Source organism: Beta vulgaris, chromosome 3 (assembly GCF_026745355.1).
Source record: "Beta vulgaris subsp. vulgaris cultivar EL10 chromosome 3, EL10.2, whole genome shotgun sequence".
In the NCBI taxonomy this organism is placed as follows: domain Eukaryota; kingdom Viridiplantae; phylum Streptophyta; class Magnoliopsida; order Caryophyllales; family Amaranthaceae; genus Beta; species Beta vulgaris.
This window is the reverse complement of record NC_079204.1, coordinates 53,794,048-53,813,777: the sequence shown is the minus strand read 5'-3', so window position 1 is coordinate 53,813,777 and position 19,730 is coordinate 53,794,048. Positions and strand designations below refer to the sequence as shown.

The 19,730-nt window shown below is 35.0% G+C and overlaps 4 protein-coding genes across 4 annotated transcripts; 1 reads left to right on the top strand and 3 right to left on the bottom strand.

Annotated features, from left to right (window-relative positions):
- Window positions 1–194: 194 nt before the first annotated feature.
- On the bottom strand, window positions 195–3,779 carry LOC104889519 (putative receptor-like protein kinase At3g47110). The gene is made up of 2 exons (XM_010674757.4): window positions 1,036–3,779; window positions 195–877 (listed from the first exon to the last, which is right to left on the bottom strand). The coding sequence occupies exons 1-2, from the start codon at window positions 3,722–3,724 to the stop codon at window positions 492–494; spliced, it is 3,075 nt and encodes a 1,024-aa protein (XP_010673059.1). The 5' UTR covers window positions 3,725–3,779; the 3' UTR covers window positions 195–491.
- A 5,084-nt stretch (window positions 3,780–8,863) lies between these two features.
- On the bottom strand, window positions 8,864–14,576 carry LOC104889518 (putative SWI/SNF-related matrix-associated actin-dependent regulator of chromatin subfamily A member 3-like 1). The gene is made up of 3 exons (XM_010674756.4): window positions 12,400–14,576; window positions 11,835–12,126; window positions 8,864–10,273 (listed from the first exon to the last, which is right to left on the bottom strand). Exons 1-3 carry the CDS (start codon window positions 13,897–13,899, stop codon window positions 9,474–9,476), a joined length of 2,592 nt encoding a protein of 863 aa, XP_010673058.1. The 5' UTR covers window positions 13,900–14,576; the 3' UTR covers window positions 8,864–9,473.
- Window positions 14,577–15,340: 764 nt separating this feature from the next.
- On the top strand, window positions 15,341–16,516 carry LOC104889606 (F-box protein CPR1). Its single transcript, XM_048640601.1, has one exon. It carries the CDS (start codon window positions 15,341–15,343, stop codon window positions 16,514–16,516), a length of 1,176 nt encoding a protein of 391 aa, XP_048496558.1.
- Window positions 16,517–16,897: 381 nt separating this feature from the next.
- On the bottom strand, window positions 16,898–19,038 carry LOC104889516 (mitotic-spindle organizing protein 1B). The gene is made up of 2 exons (XM_010674755.4): window positions 18,617–19,038; window positions 16,898–17,380 (listed from the first exon to the last, which is right to left on the bottom strand). The coding sequence occupies exon 2, from the start codon at window positions 17,329–17,331 to the stop codon at window positions 17,107–17,109; it is 225 nt and encodes a 74-aa protein (XP_010673057.1). The 5' UTR covers window positions 17,332–17,380; window positions 18,617–19,038; the 3' UTR covers window positions 16,898–17,106.
- Between the last annotated feature and the right edge of the window lie 692 nt (window positions 19,039–19,730).

Genomic DNA, 19,730 nt, shown 5'->3' with positions numbered 1-19,730 from the left:
AAGGAACAAAGGGAGTATTCTCTCCGTTTCGTAATACTTGTAACATATTTCTTTTTGGGATGTTTTGCACATGTTACATTTCTCTTTTTGGTTGCTTTTTACACCAAGAAAACTTTATTCTATTATTTAAATACGTGAGCCATGGTTTACTCTCTGTCCTCCCCGGCTCATGTGCTATTTACAAATGTTGCAAGTATTAAGAAACGTAATAAGTATCATATCAATATCAGTATACTTCTCAATCGAGAGAGCGAGTGCAATATATAAAATTAAGCAAAATCGGGAAGAAATTTACTCTTTTTCTCAGTTTCTTGGAACTTCTTAAGTACCTTGCTTAACTACTATTACTAATGTTATTGTGGAACTAATAGATTATCAAAAAGAACTTGTGCTGTTTTGAATTTTGATGTCACATATGATTGCATCAAAATTCAAATGCTTTGTTCCTTCCAACTAATAATACAGTCTTATTAGCAGTGATCCATAGTTATCTAAGATTTGAGGAGCTTCTTTTGAACAGCTTTAAGCTTGTGAAGAGCCTCCCTCATAGTAATGCGTTTATCAGGATGATAAGCAGTACATGATAATCCGACCTCGAAAACGTTCACCAAGCAATAATCCAAATCTTCTTCTTGGACTTTCATTTGATTGTAGCCATCACCATCATCAGGATGATCCAGGAGCTGTCGCCGCAGCTCGGGATCAAGCAAGAGTTGCTTCATCTGAGTAGGTAAGCATGCTTGAACCCACGCAACTAATCCTTGTTCACCTGTAAAAGTGTCATGGCTTGGGCTTTTACCAGTAAACAGCTCCAACAATGTTACTCCAAAACTGTATGTATCTCCAGCTGTTGATGGTTTTACTCCTAAACCATACTCTGCACAATTTATCATTCAATAATATGATCTTGTCAACATATAAACTAACATCAACATACTTACTAACTATATTATCGAACATCCACAATAACAAAATCTTTTCAATGCCATATATATATGTATACTTTAATTGTAGAAGTATAAACAATGTACTAACCTGGGGGCATATACCCAATAGAACCCTTCAAAACATGGCTCGAACTAATGGAATGTTCACCCATATTCTCCATTAACAACCTTGCCAACCCGAAATCTCCGATTTTCGCAGTCATATCTTCATCAAGGAGAATGTTGCTAGGCTTTATATCACAATGCACCACGGGAACTTCACTATCATGATGCAGATAATCTAGTGCACTACCAACATCAATAATCACATTCAACCTTTCTAAAATGCTCAAACCATCTCCATTTTCTTTATTTCTTTTGCCCTTAATCCAATCCTTTAAGCTCTCATTACTAAGGAACTCATAAATTAGAGCAAGGAATTCCATGTTTTTGTTATCTAAACTTGAGCAAGATGTTATAAGCTTAACAAGGTTCCGATGTCTAACATTCCTTAAAGCTTCACACTCCGCGAAAAAGCTCTTCCAAGACGCGGCTAGTTTCATGTCAAGGACCTTAATCGCAACAGCCATGTTATCTCTTAGATACCCTTTGTAAACTGATCCAAAGCTTCCACTTCCAATTAAGTTTCCTTCACTAAAACCTCCAGTGGCTTGACGAAGCTCATCATATTTAACCATGTAATGTCCCTCCATCTGCTTGGATTCCGAAGTTCTATTCAGCTTGGCTTTCCTTCTCTTTATTGCAAAAAAGAATGTAGAAATGACAAAGAATAAAACGAAAATAGCCACAACTACAACAACTATGATGACATTTTTGTTAAATAGTCGTGTATGATGAGCAACTTGAGCTTTATTCTCACACTCTAAATGCAATGAAAGTCGCGGATTGCCTTGTAAGTGGATTTTAGAATGATTTCTAAAGAGCTTATCACAAGGAAGTCCTCCTTCAAGATTGTTGAAGGAAAGGTTTAAGGATTCGATAGCATTCGAGAGATTAAGGTTGGTAGGAATGACACTGGATAGTTGGTTATGAGAAAGATCCAACGTTTGAAGTGCTTTTAAGTTTCCTAAAGAGCTTGGGATAGGACCAAAGAAAAGATTTTGAGCCATGTTCAATGTCTCCAAACTCTTGCAATTTGAAATGGAGGTAGGGATGTACCCTGACAACTGATTACGCGAAAGATCAATGGTAATCACTAAGGTTAGTAGCCCAATTTCCTCTAATAATTGCCCATCAAAATGGTTGTGAGACAAATTTAGGGTATTGCTCAAAGTTGAGAGGCTAAGGATTTCTCTATGTATGGTTCCATTAAGCATATTGGATGATAAGTCCATATAAATGAGATTGCTAAAACCTCCAAAGGAGCTAGGAATTTGACCTATCAAATTATTGCTAGATAAATCAAGTTTATTTAGCTTTATGAGATTACCTAAGGATTGTGGAATGATACTAGAGATATGATTCTTAGACAAATCCAAGACTTGCAAATCTTGTAAGTGGCTAATTTCGCTAGGTATTGAACCCGTGATCTCATTGTAGCTTATGTTTAGCAATGACAAGCCAGTAAGTTGACCTATTGAGCTTGGTATACTACCATGAATGCGATTTCCCCCCATGTATAACTTCGAGAGAACCTTTGAAAGGTTTCCTATAGAATCCGGTATGAACCCCTCTAATAGGTTTCCATCAAAGGCAAGGAAGTTAAGTTGAGTACTATTAGCTAATAAAGTTAGAAAATCAAGACCATTATCACCTGAACTTTCTATGTAGTTGTAGCCAATGTTGTACATCTTGAGGAATGGAAGGTTCCCTAGACCCGGTGGTATGGTTCCAGTGAGACGATTGTGAGCCATACGAATCACTTGGATGTTGGTAAGATTTTGCAATGAGCCAGGAATTCTTCCTGTGAAGTTGTTGATGCAAAAATAAAAAGTTAGAAGATTTGGTAACCTTTCTCCAACATCATAAGGAAGCTCACCCTGCAATTGGTTTGATGCCAAGGCGAGAAAGACTAGAGATGACATGTTATAGATAGGTGCAGGGACTATTCCAGTGAGGTTGTTGATGCTGAGGTCAAAATGTTTGAGGCTCCGAAGATGGCTCAGTTCTTTCGGAATAGTGCCTCTAAGTGTATTAGTACCCAAATCCAAGTTAATCAATGAGGTCAGATTTCCAAGAGATGGCGGTATAGGGCCTGAAAATGAGTTGCTTGCCAAGCTCAAGATTTCGAGTTTTGGGAGGAAGCTAACTTCATCAGGAATCCTCCCCATAATCTTGTTCATTGTCAAGTCCAAAACCTTGAGCTCGCGTAACTTGCTTATATTCGATGGAATCGAACCTTCTAAGTGGTTGGAACTCAAGTTGAGAACTTTCAAATGAAGTAGATTACATACTTCCTTTGGAATTGTGTTGGTAAATTGGTTGTTTTGAAGTTGTAAGGAACGGAGAAAGGAGAGATTACCTATATGAGGACTAATAGGTCCAATAAGGTGTAAGCTAGACAAGTTAAGACCAATGACTCTATGACCAAACTTGTTACAAACAACTCTTGTCCAATTGCATGGGGATGAGTTTTTGTCCCAAGATGATAAAGGATTTGAAGGATTATCTAGGCTTAGTTGGGATCGGATTGATATTAAGGCATCCTTGTCTGAATCGATGCTCGAACGAGTCGACTCAACAAGAAGGATTAAGGGATGATGAGAAGTTAATGAGGAAAATACTAGCAGTTTTAGAAGGATGGAACATACAAACAATGACAAAGGAAATAAGGACATTGTGACTTTCTTTGTGTATCTATGCTATTGCCAGTTTCTAGTTAGCTTCTTTTCTTTTGAGTATGCTTATAATTTACAACTTACACGAGATAGATGCCTTCTTATAAGCTTTAGGCTTGAAGTGATGACGTGAATTACTTCGACAGAAAGCAATATTAACCACATAATATTACAACGTAAATAAGGAGGTAGGAGTAGGACTCAACACTCGATTTAGTCCTTGCTGAATAATCAAACGTTTAAAAAGGTTGTGAGTTTACAATTCTAAGATAATTGCAACATAATTGATTTTGATGTCATTATGTCATCTCTCTTCATATAAGACACGCAAATTAGATCCTGCACCGAGGTGTAGGATGAGCATCCTACACCTTGCCCATGTGACTGACTTTTGGCAATATTTTTGAAAGTGGGTCAGCTCTTTCTCTCTCATCACGTGAAACAATTTTTTTAATGTACAAATGCATATGGTTTGGTGTACAATAATCTACGAGTGTACATTTAGGGATTTTCAGTGATCAAAGCAATGACCATCAATGTACATTGTGATTTTATTGAATTTCGGTATGAGAATGTAATTGTACATATTGAATTTCATTAGTGAACAAACATCAAACACAGTGTACAAAGAATGGAAATTACTCACTTGACATATTTCGGTATGGGACTGTAATTGTACATATTGAATTTCATTACTGAACAAACATCAACACACCCAGTGTACAAAGATTGCAAATTACTCACTTGACATCAACTTCATGAATTGGGTTACTTTCAGCTGGGGGATTGTCATTGTACATTTTGATTTTATTAATGAACAACCATGAAGCCAAGGATGTACAAGGAGGTTGAGTGTGGAAAAGAGAGAAGTGGTGAATTTCGGTATGAGACTGTAATTGTACATATTGAATTTCATTAGTGAACAAACATCAACACACCTAGTGTACAAAGATTGCAAATTACTCACTTGACATCAGCTTCAGGAATTGGGTTACTTTCAGCTGGGGGCTGTCATTGTACATTTTGATTTTGTTAATGAACAACCACGAAGCCAAGAATGTACAAGGAGGTTGAGTGTGGAAAAGAGAGAAGTGGTGAACAGTATATGGGGGGACATCAAATCATTATTAAATGGTGAACAGTAAATGTCAAATCATTTACTTTTTGAATTTTCGATTTTGTACATTGGATGTAAGGGGAATGTACATTGGCTGTCAAATCAATTACTTTTTGCATGTTGAATTGTGCGTTTTATTCTTCTTGCCTTGCGTTTTGGACAAGGTGCAGGATGCTCATCCTACACCTTGGTGCACCATCTACGCATTGTATAAGACATATCTCACTTCTTGTTTTGACTCCAACTAATATTACCTAAAACTGGTATATGAATTCTTATTGAAACCTGAAGATAAAGCTGAGCTCATTGTTGTTATGCGGCGGGTAATTTTCAGAATGTAGGGTTCATTTGGGAAGAAAGAAGGATTTGGGGAAGAAAGATGGAATTTGGGGAAGGAAGTATTTGTCTTCGGTTGAGGAAGGAGAAAATGAAAGGCACATGCATTTTTTTTAGTTTAAATAAAAAATTAGGGTTAGAAAAGAAGAAAATAAGATATGCGGGATGGAAAATTATAATAAAAAACTAAGATTGTCATGTCGCCAGTGAGAATTACGGTCAACTACCTCATTTATGATACGAATTGCACTCAGGCCCGTACTTTGAGGTATTCTAACTACAAGTATTAGTTGGGACTGTTTGGTGCACACGCGTTGTAGTTAGGGTGTTGAGGCCAATTTTGCTTATAAAAAATAGCTGACATAACTTGTTATAGGTAACCTTTCCATACATAATACTACTAGTAATATTTGTTTTCAATTAACAAACCATCAAATATTAGTTATATTATTTAATTACTACTTTTCTTTTTTTTACAAAGGTTAAAATTATAATTTTGAAAACAATGAAAGATATATTTCCTCCTAAAATAAATGACACACTATTTCAGGATTTCTTATTTAAAATAAATAAAATATTACTTTATTTAGTATTTAGTATTTATTTCTCTCTATCTTTCTCCTCATCACATAGGTCACTCATTTTCTTTCTCTCTATCTCTATTCTCTTCTAAATCCCCGTGTCAATTTCCTATGTTTAGTTAAATAGAACGAAGGAAGTATTTATTATACTACATCCGTTTCTTATTAATGATTACACTTTGAGTTTTGATATTATTCACAAATTTAATTTTGACTATGATTTGTGATTAATGAGTTAGGAAACATATAATTATTTTTTATTCATCTCGATAATTACATTTAGAGTATCAAAATCTTATAATTTTTACAAATGCAAATTTAGAGATATTAATATTTAAACATGTACATTAACAAGTGTCAAAAAGGTGAAATATATCTATTAAAAATAAACGTACAAAATTTTGACTCGTATATACGTGTCACAACTCTAGTACTACTACGTCTACTAGATGCCTAAATGGTTATTCCAAATTAGGAGGGATGAGTATTGACTTGAAAATTCTACAATGGGCGACTCTAGCATTACTTACTAGACCTGACTTAGGATTTAGGAGTGTTGCCTTTTTTCCGTAAGAGGAGTCAAATCAACGCCTTAAGCCTCAGTTTTTTCAACTTGTTCACATTTTAGTTAGCGATTACTCCTTTCGATCTTTATTAGTTTACACGTTTCTTTTCCAGAATTTTAGGAGAAATAATGTTGTGGGACATGGAAATAAAGAGAAACTAATATTAAATAATGTTGTAGGACATGGAAAGAAAGAGAAACTATTATTTTATACTAAAGTTAAATGTATGTGTAATGAAAATTTAGGGCATGTTCTCCCCAACTTATTTTCAGTTCAGTTTAGCTCTGTTCAGTTCAGTTTAGCTCCATTCTTTTATAATCATTTTGTTAAATATTATTATTATGTTGGTCTAATTTATTTTACTAATTATTCTTATTATTATTATTTATTTTATTTCATTATTAAGTATTATTATTATCATTATTATTATTATTGTTATTATTATTTCTATATATCATTTTGTTTATTATAGCTTTATTCATTATTAATACTATTATTATTAGAAAGAACATGGTTCAGGTCAAAAGCACAAATAAACCCACTTTTTTAGCCCATAAACCAATCAAATCGCATCAAAACGGTTTATGATGTAATTTTGCGCGGTCCGACCCAATCATTAATTTTATTACTAAATATATTATTATATTATTAAATCTAATTATTAAAATAGTAATATTAATTTAATTCTTATATATTATTGTTATTATATAATCATCATCAAGTATTAATATATTAATACAAATAATATAAAATAATAATTATTAATTATCATTAATTATTATTATTAATAATAATTTATGATTATTAATATTATTTATTCATAACTATCATTTAAAAATATCCAAGGATGAGGAGCTAGCTCATGTGGTAGAGCTCATGTGGTAGAGCACTCCCCTTTCATCTCTGAGGTCAGGGGTTCAATCCTAACCCCCAGCATTATGTTTGGGTATTTTCTTAGCATGATTTGCATGCTTTTGGGCTGACTTAATTTCCCAATCAAAACAAAAAAAAAAAATCATTTAAAAATATCCAAAATACTACTAATATTCATTATTATTACTTATCATTATAATTATTATTTAATATTCATGTTATTATTGTTTAAATATTATTTATATATTTATTACATTCAATTTAATTCAATTCAGTTAAGTTCAATTCAGTTCAGTTCAGCTGTTTTATGCCAAAGAGAACATACTCTTAGTGGTCTCATTCCAAAAATAGAAATAAAAGAAATGGGTAAATTAATAGGGGACTTTCCAAAAAGGAATACGGGTAAACTAATAAAGACCAGAGGGAGTACTTTTCACCGGAACATCCTCATCATTCATTACGCACTGATGGTCATTTTTTCCTTTTTGTGATAAAATATAGGATTACAATATGCAAATTTTATTAAAACAGATATGTAGCACTTTTTATGAGGAAAAAAGACTTGTAATTTTTCTTGTATTCTAAGACCTTAATAAATAAAAAAACTTTGTGAGGTACAATCTTAGCCTTTTTAGACATTGATCCACTGATTTCCAAAGATGACCCACCTGAGCTCTTTAGGTAAACTCAATCCATCAACTATAATACTATATGCACTTATCTAAGATAGCAAGTAATTAAAGTAAAAATGAAACGACAATAAGTAAATAGAGCAACAAAATATGAGAGAGTAGAAAATTCTCATTGAATTTGCAAGTAGTCTCCAAATTTTAAAGTTCTCTTATTGAATTTTTCAAACTCCAAACTTTCAACAAACATATATCACTTGTTTCTCTAGGAGATAACCCTTATTTCCTCCCTTTGAAAAGTTACGGATTGTCCTTTCAAAGGTTTATACATAACATTATTAAACGGGTTGAAAACAGAGATTCTGTCAAGAATTAAGTGGAGAGGACACTACTAAATAATATGAAGCCATCGCTCCATACAATTTAGAGAGAATAATTTTCATGTCTTCTAATACGGAGCTAGCAGTCCGTTCTGGCACACATGTCTGACTTCGAATGACCATACATATCTCCCTCATTTTTCGTCGGAATTAGGCTTATGATAAGTCGTTGGAAAGATATGGATCTGAGCCAAATTTATATCTCCAACTTAAACCACTCAAAATAATAAGTATGCTGAAAGATATGTCCATTAAAAGTTGACCCTTGTGTACAAACCCTTTCATAAGGTCTTATTTTGATAAAATCGCTTCATTCTATGCTCGATGTACGAGATGGGAACATTTAAGGTCGAGTCTACATCATCAAACACAAAGAAAACATTACCAAACATTATCGAGGCACAACTTTGACGATAATATCTCTAATTGTATAAAAAGTAAAAATTATAAAAAAATATATATTGAAAAGTGTATATCGTGACGAATCAAGCATAATCCCACATGACTATATTTTCTCTTATGTATAAATAACACTTAGAGGCCTGTTCTCGCCAGCTTATTTTCAGTTCAGTTCATTTTAGCTCTGGACAATACTTTTACTCTCACATATCACAATTCATTTCAGTCCAGTTCAGCTGATTTATGCCGAAGAGAACATACCCTTAATAGTCAAAGTATATTGAATAAATAGTGCCCAAAGTCAATATGTTATATCTTAAAAAATAGAGGAAGTAATATTTATAACTAAAAATTTAGCAAAATAAGCTAGAAATGCAAAACAGGGAGGAAAAAAAAACACTAATATATGGGAAATAAGGTATTAGAGTGATTCATCACCAACCTTTAAAGCAGTTCCATTTGCATCCTTGATAGTTTTTAGCTTGAAAACTCACTTGCATCTTATAGGTTTCATCCCATTTGGCCAATCAACCAAGTTCCAAACTTAAATTACCCTACTCCCCTACTACATGGATTCATTTGGTTAAACTATGAACACATAACGCGCTCTCGCTGTCTCGCATGCCCCTTGCCACAGCTGGTGCTTTCCTTTATGAAGATTCGACGACTCTATTTAGTATTTACAATCATTGGCAAAACAACAAGAGTACCAGACAATACTTCTTGGATGCTAAAAGAGCCAAAAACTGAGGATATTTACACCTCAAATCTGCACAAAATGGCCCCCAAAATATGCATCATAGAGCGCTTATAACCATTTTAGGGGCTTCATATTATACAAGTGTAACCACAAATTCATGAAACCAGATCAAGCTGATAGTGAGATAAGCCCGCAAAGATCTCCTATATTAGTTTCCTTCTTATGTTTTGCTCCTTTTCTTCCAAACGCTCCCTTAGCTAGCTCCTTCTTCTTCTCCTGTAAATCCAGCACCCTTTCTTCAATCGTGTCTCGAGCAATAATCCTTATGATCTTCACATCTTTTTTCTGACCAATCCTATGAACACGATCCATAGCCTGTTCCTCAGTTGCTGGGTTCCACCATGGCTCGAATAAGTACACCACAGAAGCAGCTGTAAGATTTATACCTGTACCAGAAGCTTTAAGACTGGCAAGCAGAACAGTTGGTGAATCAGGTCCAGAAGAAACACCAAAATCTTGGATCACTTGAGCTCTCTTTTTTGGACTCATTGTGCCATCCAATCGCACTGTCTTAAACCCAGCCGCTTTTAGGGGTTCTTCAAGTAACAAAAGCATCTTCCGGAACTGTGAGAACACGACAGATTTAACACCTCTGTTTTCTGAAAGGAGTTTCAGTAAAACTGTCACTTTCGAAGATGATTTCGGCGAGGATGAGGATGTATTGCTGTTATCTGATGAACCTGGTGGTGTGGAGTAAAGCTTGGACTCTGACAAGGGATGTCGGCACATAGGACAGCTGGCTTTTGTGTGCTTCAGGGTTTTAAGGATGCAGGCACGGCAGAATATGTGAGCACAAGATGTAATTACAACATTTGTTGGTGGAGAAATGCAAATTGGACAGTCAAAGTCTTCAGTATCTTGCAGCAGTGACACCAACTTCTCCAGGAGTTCAGGATTATTAGACACATCTGCAGGGTAGTAACTAAACTGTTCAGTAAAAGGACAGACATCAGTTGTGCCTTAATTTCAAAACTAGCTCTCTATATATCCTTTCTTGTGCAAACATATTTGAGTTCCAGAGTTAAAAAAAAGGTCTGATGTTCTATATTCCCTCTGACTTTTAGGTAAACTTAAGTTGACTTATTTCAAATAAAAACATGTTCAGATAAGCTTCGGTAAGCTATAAAGATAAATCCAATAAATTCAAGTAAGTTTGTATAAGTCAAAACTAGAATAGAACATACCTTAGCTATAAAGATAAAGGAATTTAGAGCGAAAAGCAAAGATTTATTTACACCTTCTTTGGGAAAGAAGAGGAACCCCTTTTCCCCTATTTGGGTATAGCATGGGAGAACGGAAAGTAAGGGAAGGGAAGGGAAGGGAAGGGAAGGAAGTTGGACGGATTCTTTTTCTTTACCCCTCTTCAACAACCAAACCAAGTCCCCCTCTGATACAAGCTCATCTCCCTCCCCTTGCTTTCTTTCCCCTACACTCTCCTTCCTTCCCCTACCTTTCCCTCTATTATTGTTATCTAAAGAAAGCATTGAAGACCCTTTCAGGAAAAAAAAAAAAAATAGAAAGCATTGATGGAGCCATAACAGTGCAACAACATAAAGTGAAGGCACACTCAAAACAACTCACCCCAACATGAAAAAATGAGCGGAAAATGGTAGTTAAGAGGCATTTGTCATCATAAAACACAAATTCAGTACATAAAAAAAAAGATTAAACCTCAAAACTCCAACAAATTAATGCTAGTGTGTGCAGAACGTAAACTTCTCCCATTTATACTTAACTGATGAAAGTTCATGATATGTTTATAAAACAGTAAAACTGCAGAAAAAGGCTCATACAGCATACAGAACAATGAATTCTTATCAACATCTATGATGGGGAAGTAAATGAAAAAGTGAAGGCATTTAAGGGGCTCCAGAGGTAATTGATTGCGTTTTTGGATTTTGAGTAGCACCAATGGAAGTTGGAAAACTTTTTATATCTAAGCTGAAACTATGTTTTGGCTATCAAAAACAAACTTGACAGTATTTCTTGACAATGTTTTTCAAAATATACTTCCTCTATTTCCAAACAACTACAACACTTTATTTCTTAAGATCAAACTTCACAAACATTGACTATATAGTGTATATTTTCAGTAATTTTTACCAATAAGAAGTATAAGAGAAAACATTGTCATATAGTATCATGTGAGTTTTGTTTCATTGTGTGATATCAACTTTTCGTACTTTTTACTGATATGACAATTAAAGATATTAATGGTCAGAGGTGTACATTGAAGAATGTGAAAAGGCAAGTGTTGCACTTATGTAGAAACACGGAAAAAAAATTAACGGAAGGCCTATGTAGGTTCACATGGAGAAGGATATAGGGCAAAGAAAAGCTTGTCTTGCGAGTATAAAATATTAACACCATGCCATGCATGAGGAGAGTGACTACGATACAAAAGAACAAGAATAATAACATAATGATCCTAAGAGGGCAAAGAAATAGAATGATCAACAGAGTACCAACCTTGAACATCGTCAGGAGGGAGCAAAGATTTAATATCATGTGGGCATAATGCGACATCAGTACAGATTTGGCGAAGCCTCAATATAATGCTGAGGACAGTCGAAAAGTTACGTGTCGCATTCCCATCATTGATGTACTTCCTCACAACCTGTTTGGCTTCTTCTTCCATATGATCATATAGTTCACGTTCTTCATGCGAAAGTTCCACATGACAAGTTTGTATTGATTTTGATGGCAAGCCAATCAAAAGTTGCTCTTTTGTTCTTCTCAATGAGACAGTTGCCATTAAGACCTATAATATGTTAAAACACAGAAAAAAAGAATAAAGCACACTATATCAAATCCTACTCATTGAATGTAAAAAATATACTTCTAAGTTCCCTAAATACTATGGTGCGGATAAATGGGGATGGAGCAAAGGATCATTAACAAATGATACAAACGAGTGGCAGATACAAAACAACAGGGTTCTCCTATAACAATTACTTAATAATAGCAAAATTGCTCCATTTTCTAGTGCAAAACTAATCATCCAAAAGACAAAGAAACAAGAGAAAAAATGCACCTGAAGACGCTCAAGACCTTTACTATCGCCCTGAGCTAACGGACGTTGCACAAGTCTATTCCAGTAGCCTTTAGTAGAGAAGGGATCAAATTTCAAGAAGCCCATAAGAGAAAACAGATCATAGGAGCTGTTCTGTACAGGTGTTCCTGTCACAACCCACCTTCTCTTACCATTTAAAGCTCTGACTGCACGACTCTGCTTTGCATCGGCATTCTTAATCAAATGCCCCTCATCTAAGATAATTCGCCTCCACTCCATCTTGTTGATTGGCGATTCAGATTGGCTCTCCTCAACAGACAAAGTATTATATGAAGTTAGCACTATATCATGTTTCTTAAGCTCCTCTACATCACGTGTCCTCTGTCCACCATGATACATATAGAACTTCAAAGAATTAGGACAAGTGTGGTCACACAGCTGCGATATCCAAACCGAAAATACAGAAGGTGTACACACAACTAATGTCGTATTTGATTCCGAGTTTCCATTAATACCACTGCTCACATCACTAAAACCAACTTTCCTCTTCTTCCTTGCAGTATTAGTAGTAACCTTTTTCCCCTTTCTACCTCCCTTGGACTTCTTACCACCACAATCATCAACATTACCCCCATAAACCTCATTCTCACTTCTTTTATCTACACCCACACCCCCACAACAATTTTTATCATAAGCAATCAAAGAAAGTAGAGTCAAGGTCTTCCCTAACCCCATATCATCGGCGAAAATCCCACCTTTAATCGGTTCAGGCCTCGTATTCGTCTGAAAATTAGTTAACACATTGACATACATCCCATCTTTTTCCTCCCAAAAAGGGGGCAATTCTTCAGAATTCTCCCTCCTAACCAACCACCCAAGTGCTTCTTTCTGGTGATCGAACAACTCCGGTATAATTACATCTTTAGGAGGTTCTAATTTCACAAACAAACCCTCATTTTCACCCACATTTTCATCTACTAACTTAAAAATCTCATCTACACTCTTAACATCCTTACTATTCTTCTTCTCCTTCACAACCTCGGCATCTGATAACGCGAAACTAGCACTATCCCCAGAAATTAACTGCAACCCACCTCCTAAAATTGCAGATTGAACATCTTGAAAAGCCTCAATTCTAGCAAAGATATGAATTTGAACTGGAATTCTAAACTTAGGGTTCTTATTAGGAGAATTAGGAACAATACCTTCAACAAATATCATCTGAACATCCATTAATGGCGCTAAAACTTTTGCACCAGCTCTTTCAATATGACCCACTTGATATCCTCGAGTGTTGAGCACTTTAATGGCGTTTTCGTCGTAAACATTCAAGGGTTCACGGACTAAACCCACCATTTCTCGGCCGCTAATTCTGCCGGAATAATACTGTAGCCCTACAATGTTGACGATGACGAAACCAACCATGTAGGTTTCTGAAGACGAGGAGAGAGAAAGTTGGGGGTCTGTTTGAGTGTCTTCATAATCGTTTTCTTCGTCTTCAAGATTTTGAGAAGACGCCATTTTTTACTGGGTTTTTTTTTAGAATGAGGAACAATGAGAATTCTGGGTTTTTAATTTTTCTGGGTTTTTGTGGAGAATTCTTGTTCAATTTGGAGAGTATATATGTCGGTTGGAAAAACTTTAAAAGTTCAACCGTTTAGTTTTTAGATAGTTTAAACTTTGGAAGGTTCCATGTTTACCAAAAAAAAAACTTTGGAAGGTTGAAGTTGGGTGTGCATTAGAGGGTTGATAAAGATTAATCTCGGGTTCGGGCCGATTAACCGAAGATGGGGCTGGAGGGTGTAATTTCACGAGTCTATCTTTTTTTTTTTTAAATAGTATGGAGAATGACTCTGAATCTCTGATTAGATTTCAATTCTTAAGAGTTGTTTGGTTGAGTTATTCATAGGTAAGATATCTAATTTGGGGTGGGGATAGAGTTGTAGAGGTAATCGATCCCACTTAGTTACGTTCCTACTTAGAAAAGATTTGAACCCAAAACTTAAAGATCTAAGGTGAAGAGTCCTACCAAATGAGGCAAGTCTCAACTGGTTTCATAATTTTAGTATGTGAATTTTTTTTATCTTATACTTTTATCACTCTATTATAGTATATTAAATTATTTTTTTATTATATCCAAGAAAAAAAGAATCTCAAAGTGAATCGTTTGTATAATGAATTAGATTTCAACTTTAGGAGGAAGATTAATTATAAGAGGACGCCATTATGTTTACTGGGTTTTTTAGAATGAGAAACAGTGAGAAATTCTAAATTCTTAATTTTAATCTGTTTTCTGAAGAGATAGAAGCCCTTTTGAGCAACTTTAAATGTTTGATTTCTGATTATAATTTGAAATGCTGGAGGCTTGGAGCTGGGCGCGGGTTAAAGGAGAACTTATTAGCCTTGGTTCGGGCCGATTCACTGAGGATGAGGGTGTAATTTCACGAATCTTACAACACTTTGACGAGGAGAAGGACCATGATAAAACTTAACTCTTGTGTACTCCCTTTTTAATACTTGTAAGTTTGTAATGTTAAATTGGGCATGCAGTTTAAGAAGGAGATTAAAGGTGGGAAACAGATAAAATAATACTCTTAGGTACTTCGTTTTCATATTGCAAAATTACTATTGACATGCTTAAACAACCAAAAACGTAAGTCTATGCTAAGTGGGAATTTATAGTTTAAGCATGCTTGGAGGCCAAGCATATTAGCACTCTTCTTGGAGCCCAAGAACATGGATAATAATCTTGGAGGACAAGGGTCTTTATAATACTTGGATGCCAAGTATATGCTATGTGTGAATACAAAGCAAGCTTGAATTAATTAATGTGGGATTTGTGACACAAATCCAACATAGGTGACTTTTGCTTTATAAATTCTGAAGGTAAAATCAATCTATCCCTTATTGTATTCTCCCCAAAACTCTCCCTAAAACTAAACAAATTACAACCAATAAAAATATGTCACGTATTCCATATCATATCCTCTCCAACATTGTCGAAAAATTAGATGTGAAATCACTTGTTCGATTCAAAACCATGAACAAGGAATGGCAAAATTATATTAACAACTCAAATTTCATCAAACAACATCTAAATAACTCCCTACAACACCCTACTGAATTTAATACTCTACTCATCTTTACTTCTGGACATTCCCTCTACCTTGTGGATGATCTTAGAAGCTTATCACCTTGTCCCATCAAACTCCCTCTACCTCCTGCATTCCAGCACGTCTCACCCCCAACATTAGTAGGTTCGTGCAACGGCTTAGTATGCATTAGCAGTGGTGTGTTTCAGAACAATTATTTTCTGTTCAACCCAACAAACCCGACAGCTGTAAAGATCCTTCCTGTTGCAGACAATGATATAAGCAGGTATGGTTACTCGAGTAGGTGCTATATATCTGTTGGTTCGGCTTTTGGTTATGATGAAAAGAACGACGATTACAAGATCGTGTATATTTGGTACTGGAGAGATAGCTATGATTATTTAGGAGTTGAAGGAATGATTTATAGCTTAAAATTAGGATCATGGAAACTCTTAGATCCTCCTGCATACGTAGGAGGACAATGGACGTATATTGTTTTCGCCTTCTTAAACAATTGCTTACATTTTTACACAAACGGTAACGATGTAAATGTGATTATTAGCTTTAATCTACATGATGAAGAATGGAGTCAGATATATTTCCCTGATTTAGATGAAACATATGAGGTGAACGATGTGTTTGTTTTGGAGGGATGTCTAAGCGCGTTGATTGTTATTCGTCAACAACATTGTTTTTATCAACAGTTATGGGTTATGAAAGAATACGGTGTTACAGAATCATGGACAAGATTATTGATTTTTCCATTATCATGGACAAGTTTAGTAAGTTTAAATGTTCTGTTTTATTCTAAAAGGCTAAAAAGATACTTGTTATCATTGTGTGTCAGTGGAGAGAACGATTATGATTTATTTTGGTATAATGAGGTAGATGGGTATACAGAGGAAGTTAAGATTCAAGGTGACCTTAAGATTCATGGTATTCAAATGGTTATTCCAAGCCTTGTTCCAATTGGGTGTAGGAGGCTTAGGGCGCGATCAAGATCGGAGAAGACTGTTGGGAAGACTAAAGGAAGTCCTGACTCCTGAGTAAGAAGGTAGATGAAATTGCTGGATAACTATCTGACATGCTCAAACCTGTATTTTTCTGTCCTGATGCATATCAGCGCAAAAGATAAGCCATGATAATTACGACAGAGTGTGTAACTAGCAGACATGATATTTACCGAAGATAAATGAAAAGGTTTGTAGGCATGCCAGGCAAAGACAATGCTGTTATTCCTTAGGTGAGCGCAGAACAAACTAGCACGAAATAGTGTCAAACCTTTGATCTAAATCTGAATGTAACTAAATTGTGAATGACTACTTGTAATTGTGAATGTATATCTTTTTAAGTTTGTAAGAACTATGGTTATCTTATCTATTTATGCACCCTTGTTCGCCAAAAAAAAGATGGAAACACTGGCCACGAGCATGAAAATTTATCTTAAACATCATACATAAGGAAATAGTGAGATACCAATTTTATACATCAAAAGACTAGTCTACCAGCTAATGCAATTTAAAGCTGATACATCCGCGAATCTCTTAGATGGAAAGAAGAATTTATGAACTCTACATAAGAAACAAGAAAGAAAAGGAGGATGTAGAAAATAATAGCAAACAGAGATACTCATGAGTCATGAATGAGCGGGTTTTGCATCAGCTGGAATAGTTGAAGAAGGTGAGGGTTCTCTTCTGAGCTCCTTGACAACAGCAGCAAGCGCTTCAGGATTCAAGCCAAGGTCACATAGTGCGATTAGAACAGAGAGTGTGTGACGATCTAATCCCGTGTCAAGTATGTTTGACATCTGAAATGCCAATTCCAGAGAGTCTCGCGCAGTGCGTGCAGCCTCTGAATCCATATGTTCAATTATCTAGGTGTACAAATCAGACTTATTGCTTCACCAAACACTGGGACAGAAAATTAAGAAGAAGATTGAAGTCCTTTAGTTCAGTAAAGACTTCTAATCCAATGTAGAAAAAGAAAGTTACTACATCTACAACTGAAGCTAAACCCAGAAATGTGTGGTGTCTGAAATATCAACACAAAATTTGCAGTCACATTCTGTTCCAACACTGCTTCATCAAGTAATGATGAAAAATCCCCTCAAAAATTAAAAACTAATGATGAAAATGATACATTTTCACAAAGCATAACATCAATTGCTAGACTCGAATCCAAAAAATAATTAGATAACATAGACAAGCACAACAGTGAATTTAGAGCCAAAATAATTAGTTTTTGGAAAATAAACAGGTATGTCTACAAAATGGAGTAGATGTGCAATGTGATTATGGGTATTTGACACCTACATTGCTCGAAAACTCATGAATAGACCTTGATTCAAGAAATGTGGACCATTATTTGCAGAGAATTCAATCTGCATTATGATCAGTTTAAGACCAGGTGTCGTATAGTATAGTGTATACGAGCTCTCAACGATCAAATCTGAGCCCTTATTGACTCAGACATCTCTCGAACTTCGAAAGAAACATGATGTTAGATATAAGGCTTTGTTTGGTTGGACGGAAAATATTTTCAATGGTTTTTATTGAAGATAAAAGAAGAGAAACGTGAAGGTAAGGAATAAGGAGGAATATACGGCATACCTCCCACTACAAAAGAAAATATTTTTCATCTTATGTCCACCCTTGTCAAAAAAAATTCAACCTTTACAAACCCGCAAATTAGATCCTACACTCGAGAGCATGATGTACGAGGAATTTTAATTGTATGAGGAAAAGGAAAGGGGACGATATTATAAAATTTTATGCTTAATATAATTAAAACAAAATCTCAATTATCCAATGTTTTCCACTCATAATCAACCAACATTTCATCAAATTCAACGCATCATATATGCATAATTAATCAGTTTAATTGAGACGGAAGAATTATAGTCGTAGGTACGGTTTTCAATTAGGTTTTTTTTCTTCTTAATTCTCTTCATAAGAACGAATTATACAAATTCACAGCAGCATCAGATCAAAGGGTACACAAAAAAAAAAGTTACGAAATTGTAGCTACCAAGATTTCTGGAAAAATTGAAGCTTTAATGTACAATTTACAAAAATTAAATTGAAAAGCAGATGAATAAAAGTTGAAATAAAAATGGGTAGGTTTGGATTTGTATAACATACACATACCTTAGGAGAAACTTCCTTTGAATTAGGAAAGGAAAGAGTAATAGCAGGCGATGGAGGAAGAAGGAGAATTGGAAATCAAATTTGATTTTCCCGCCTATAATGTTCATAAATAAATTTTGGGGAACTTTCTCAAGTATGCGCAACTCTATTAGGCAAAATGTTGAATTTAACCCCTTGTTTCTTTGGGATAAGTGATAACTAGGGTAAATATGAGGTTCTCTCATTTCCAAGGTGCTTTCAAATAGGAAGAAAAAAGTTTTATCGGATGTCATTCACGAATCTCCGAGTGGTTTTTTGTCGAGAAGACTTATCACTGATAATATATCGATTGCCTATTAATATTTTTATTATTTGATCTATATAAGCCACAAAGGCAATACAAAGTATAAAGAAGGGGAGAGGGGATTTGAACCTGTGACCTATCATTCACAACACTTCAATTTTAACCATTAGGCCAAGACATGAGACTGAAAACTGGATATGAATAAAGTGTATGATAGAGTGAAGTGGGTGTTTTTGGAGAAAATAATGTTAAAGTTGGAGTTCCTTGCATATTTTGTTGATCTGATTATGAAGTGTGTAAAATCCAATTCTTTTTCGATTTTATTAATTGGACAACCAACAAAATCTTTTACTCCCACTAGAGGTCTCCGGCATTGTCTCCGGCAATGCCGGAGACCTGCTTTTTCCCTTTTTCTTTATTATTTGTACAAAAGGCTAATCTACTTTGTTGAGAGATGTCGAGGCAAAGAAAGAAATTCATGGCTTGAAAATTGGCAAAAAAAGTAGATGCGATTTCACATTTATTCTTTGCAGATAGTTTACTATTCACAAGAGCAAATGAAAAGGAAGAAGAGAAGGTAATGGAGATCCTTTCAATCTATGAAGCTGCTTCGGACCAAAAACTGATTATGAAAAAAAATTTGAGGTGTCCTTTAGCCGAAATATTGAGCAAAAAAAGCAAGATTTACTTTAGATGAAGTTAACATTTAAGGTAGTTAAGGAAAACATGAGAAATATATTGGTCTACCATGTGAGTGAATCAAGGAAAACAATTTTCAAGCATATTCAAGAGCGAGTTTTGAAAAAGCTCAAAGGTTGGAAAGAAAGCTTC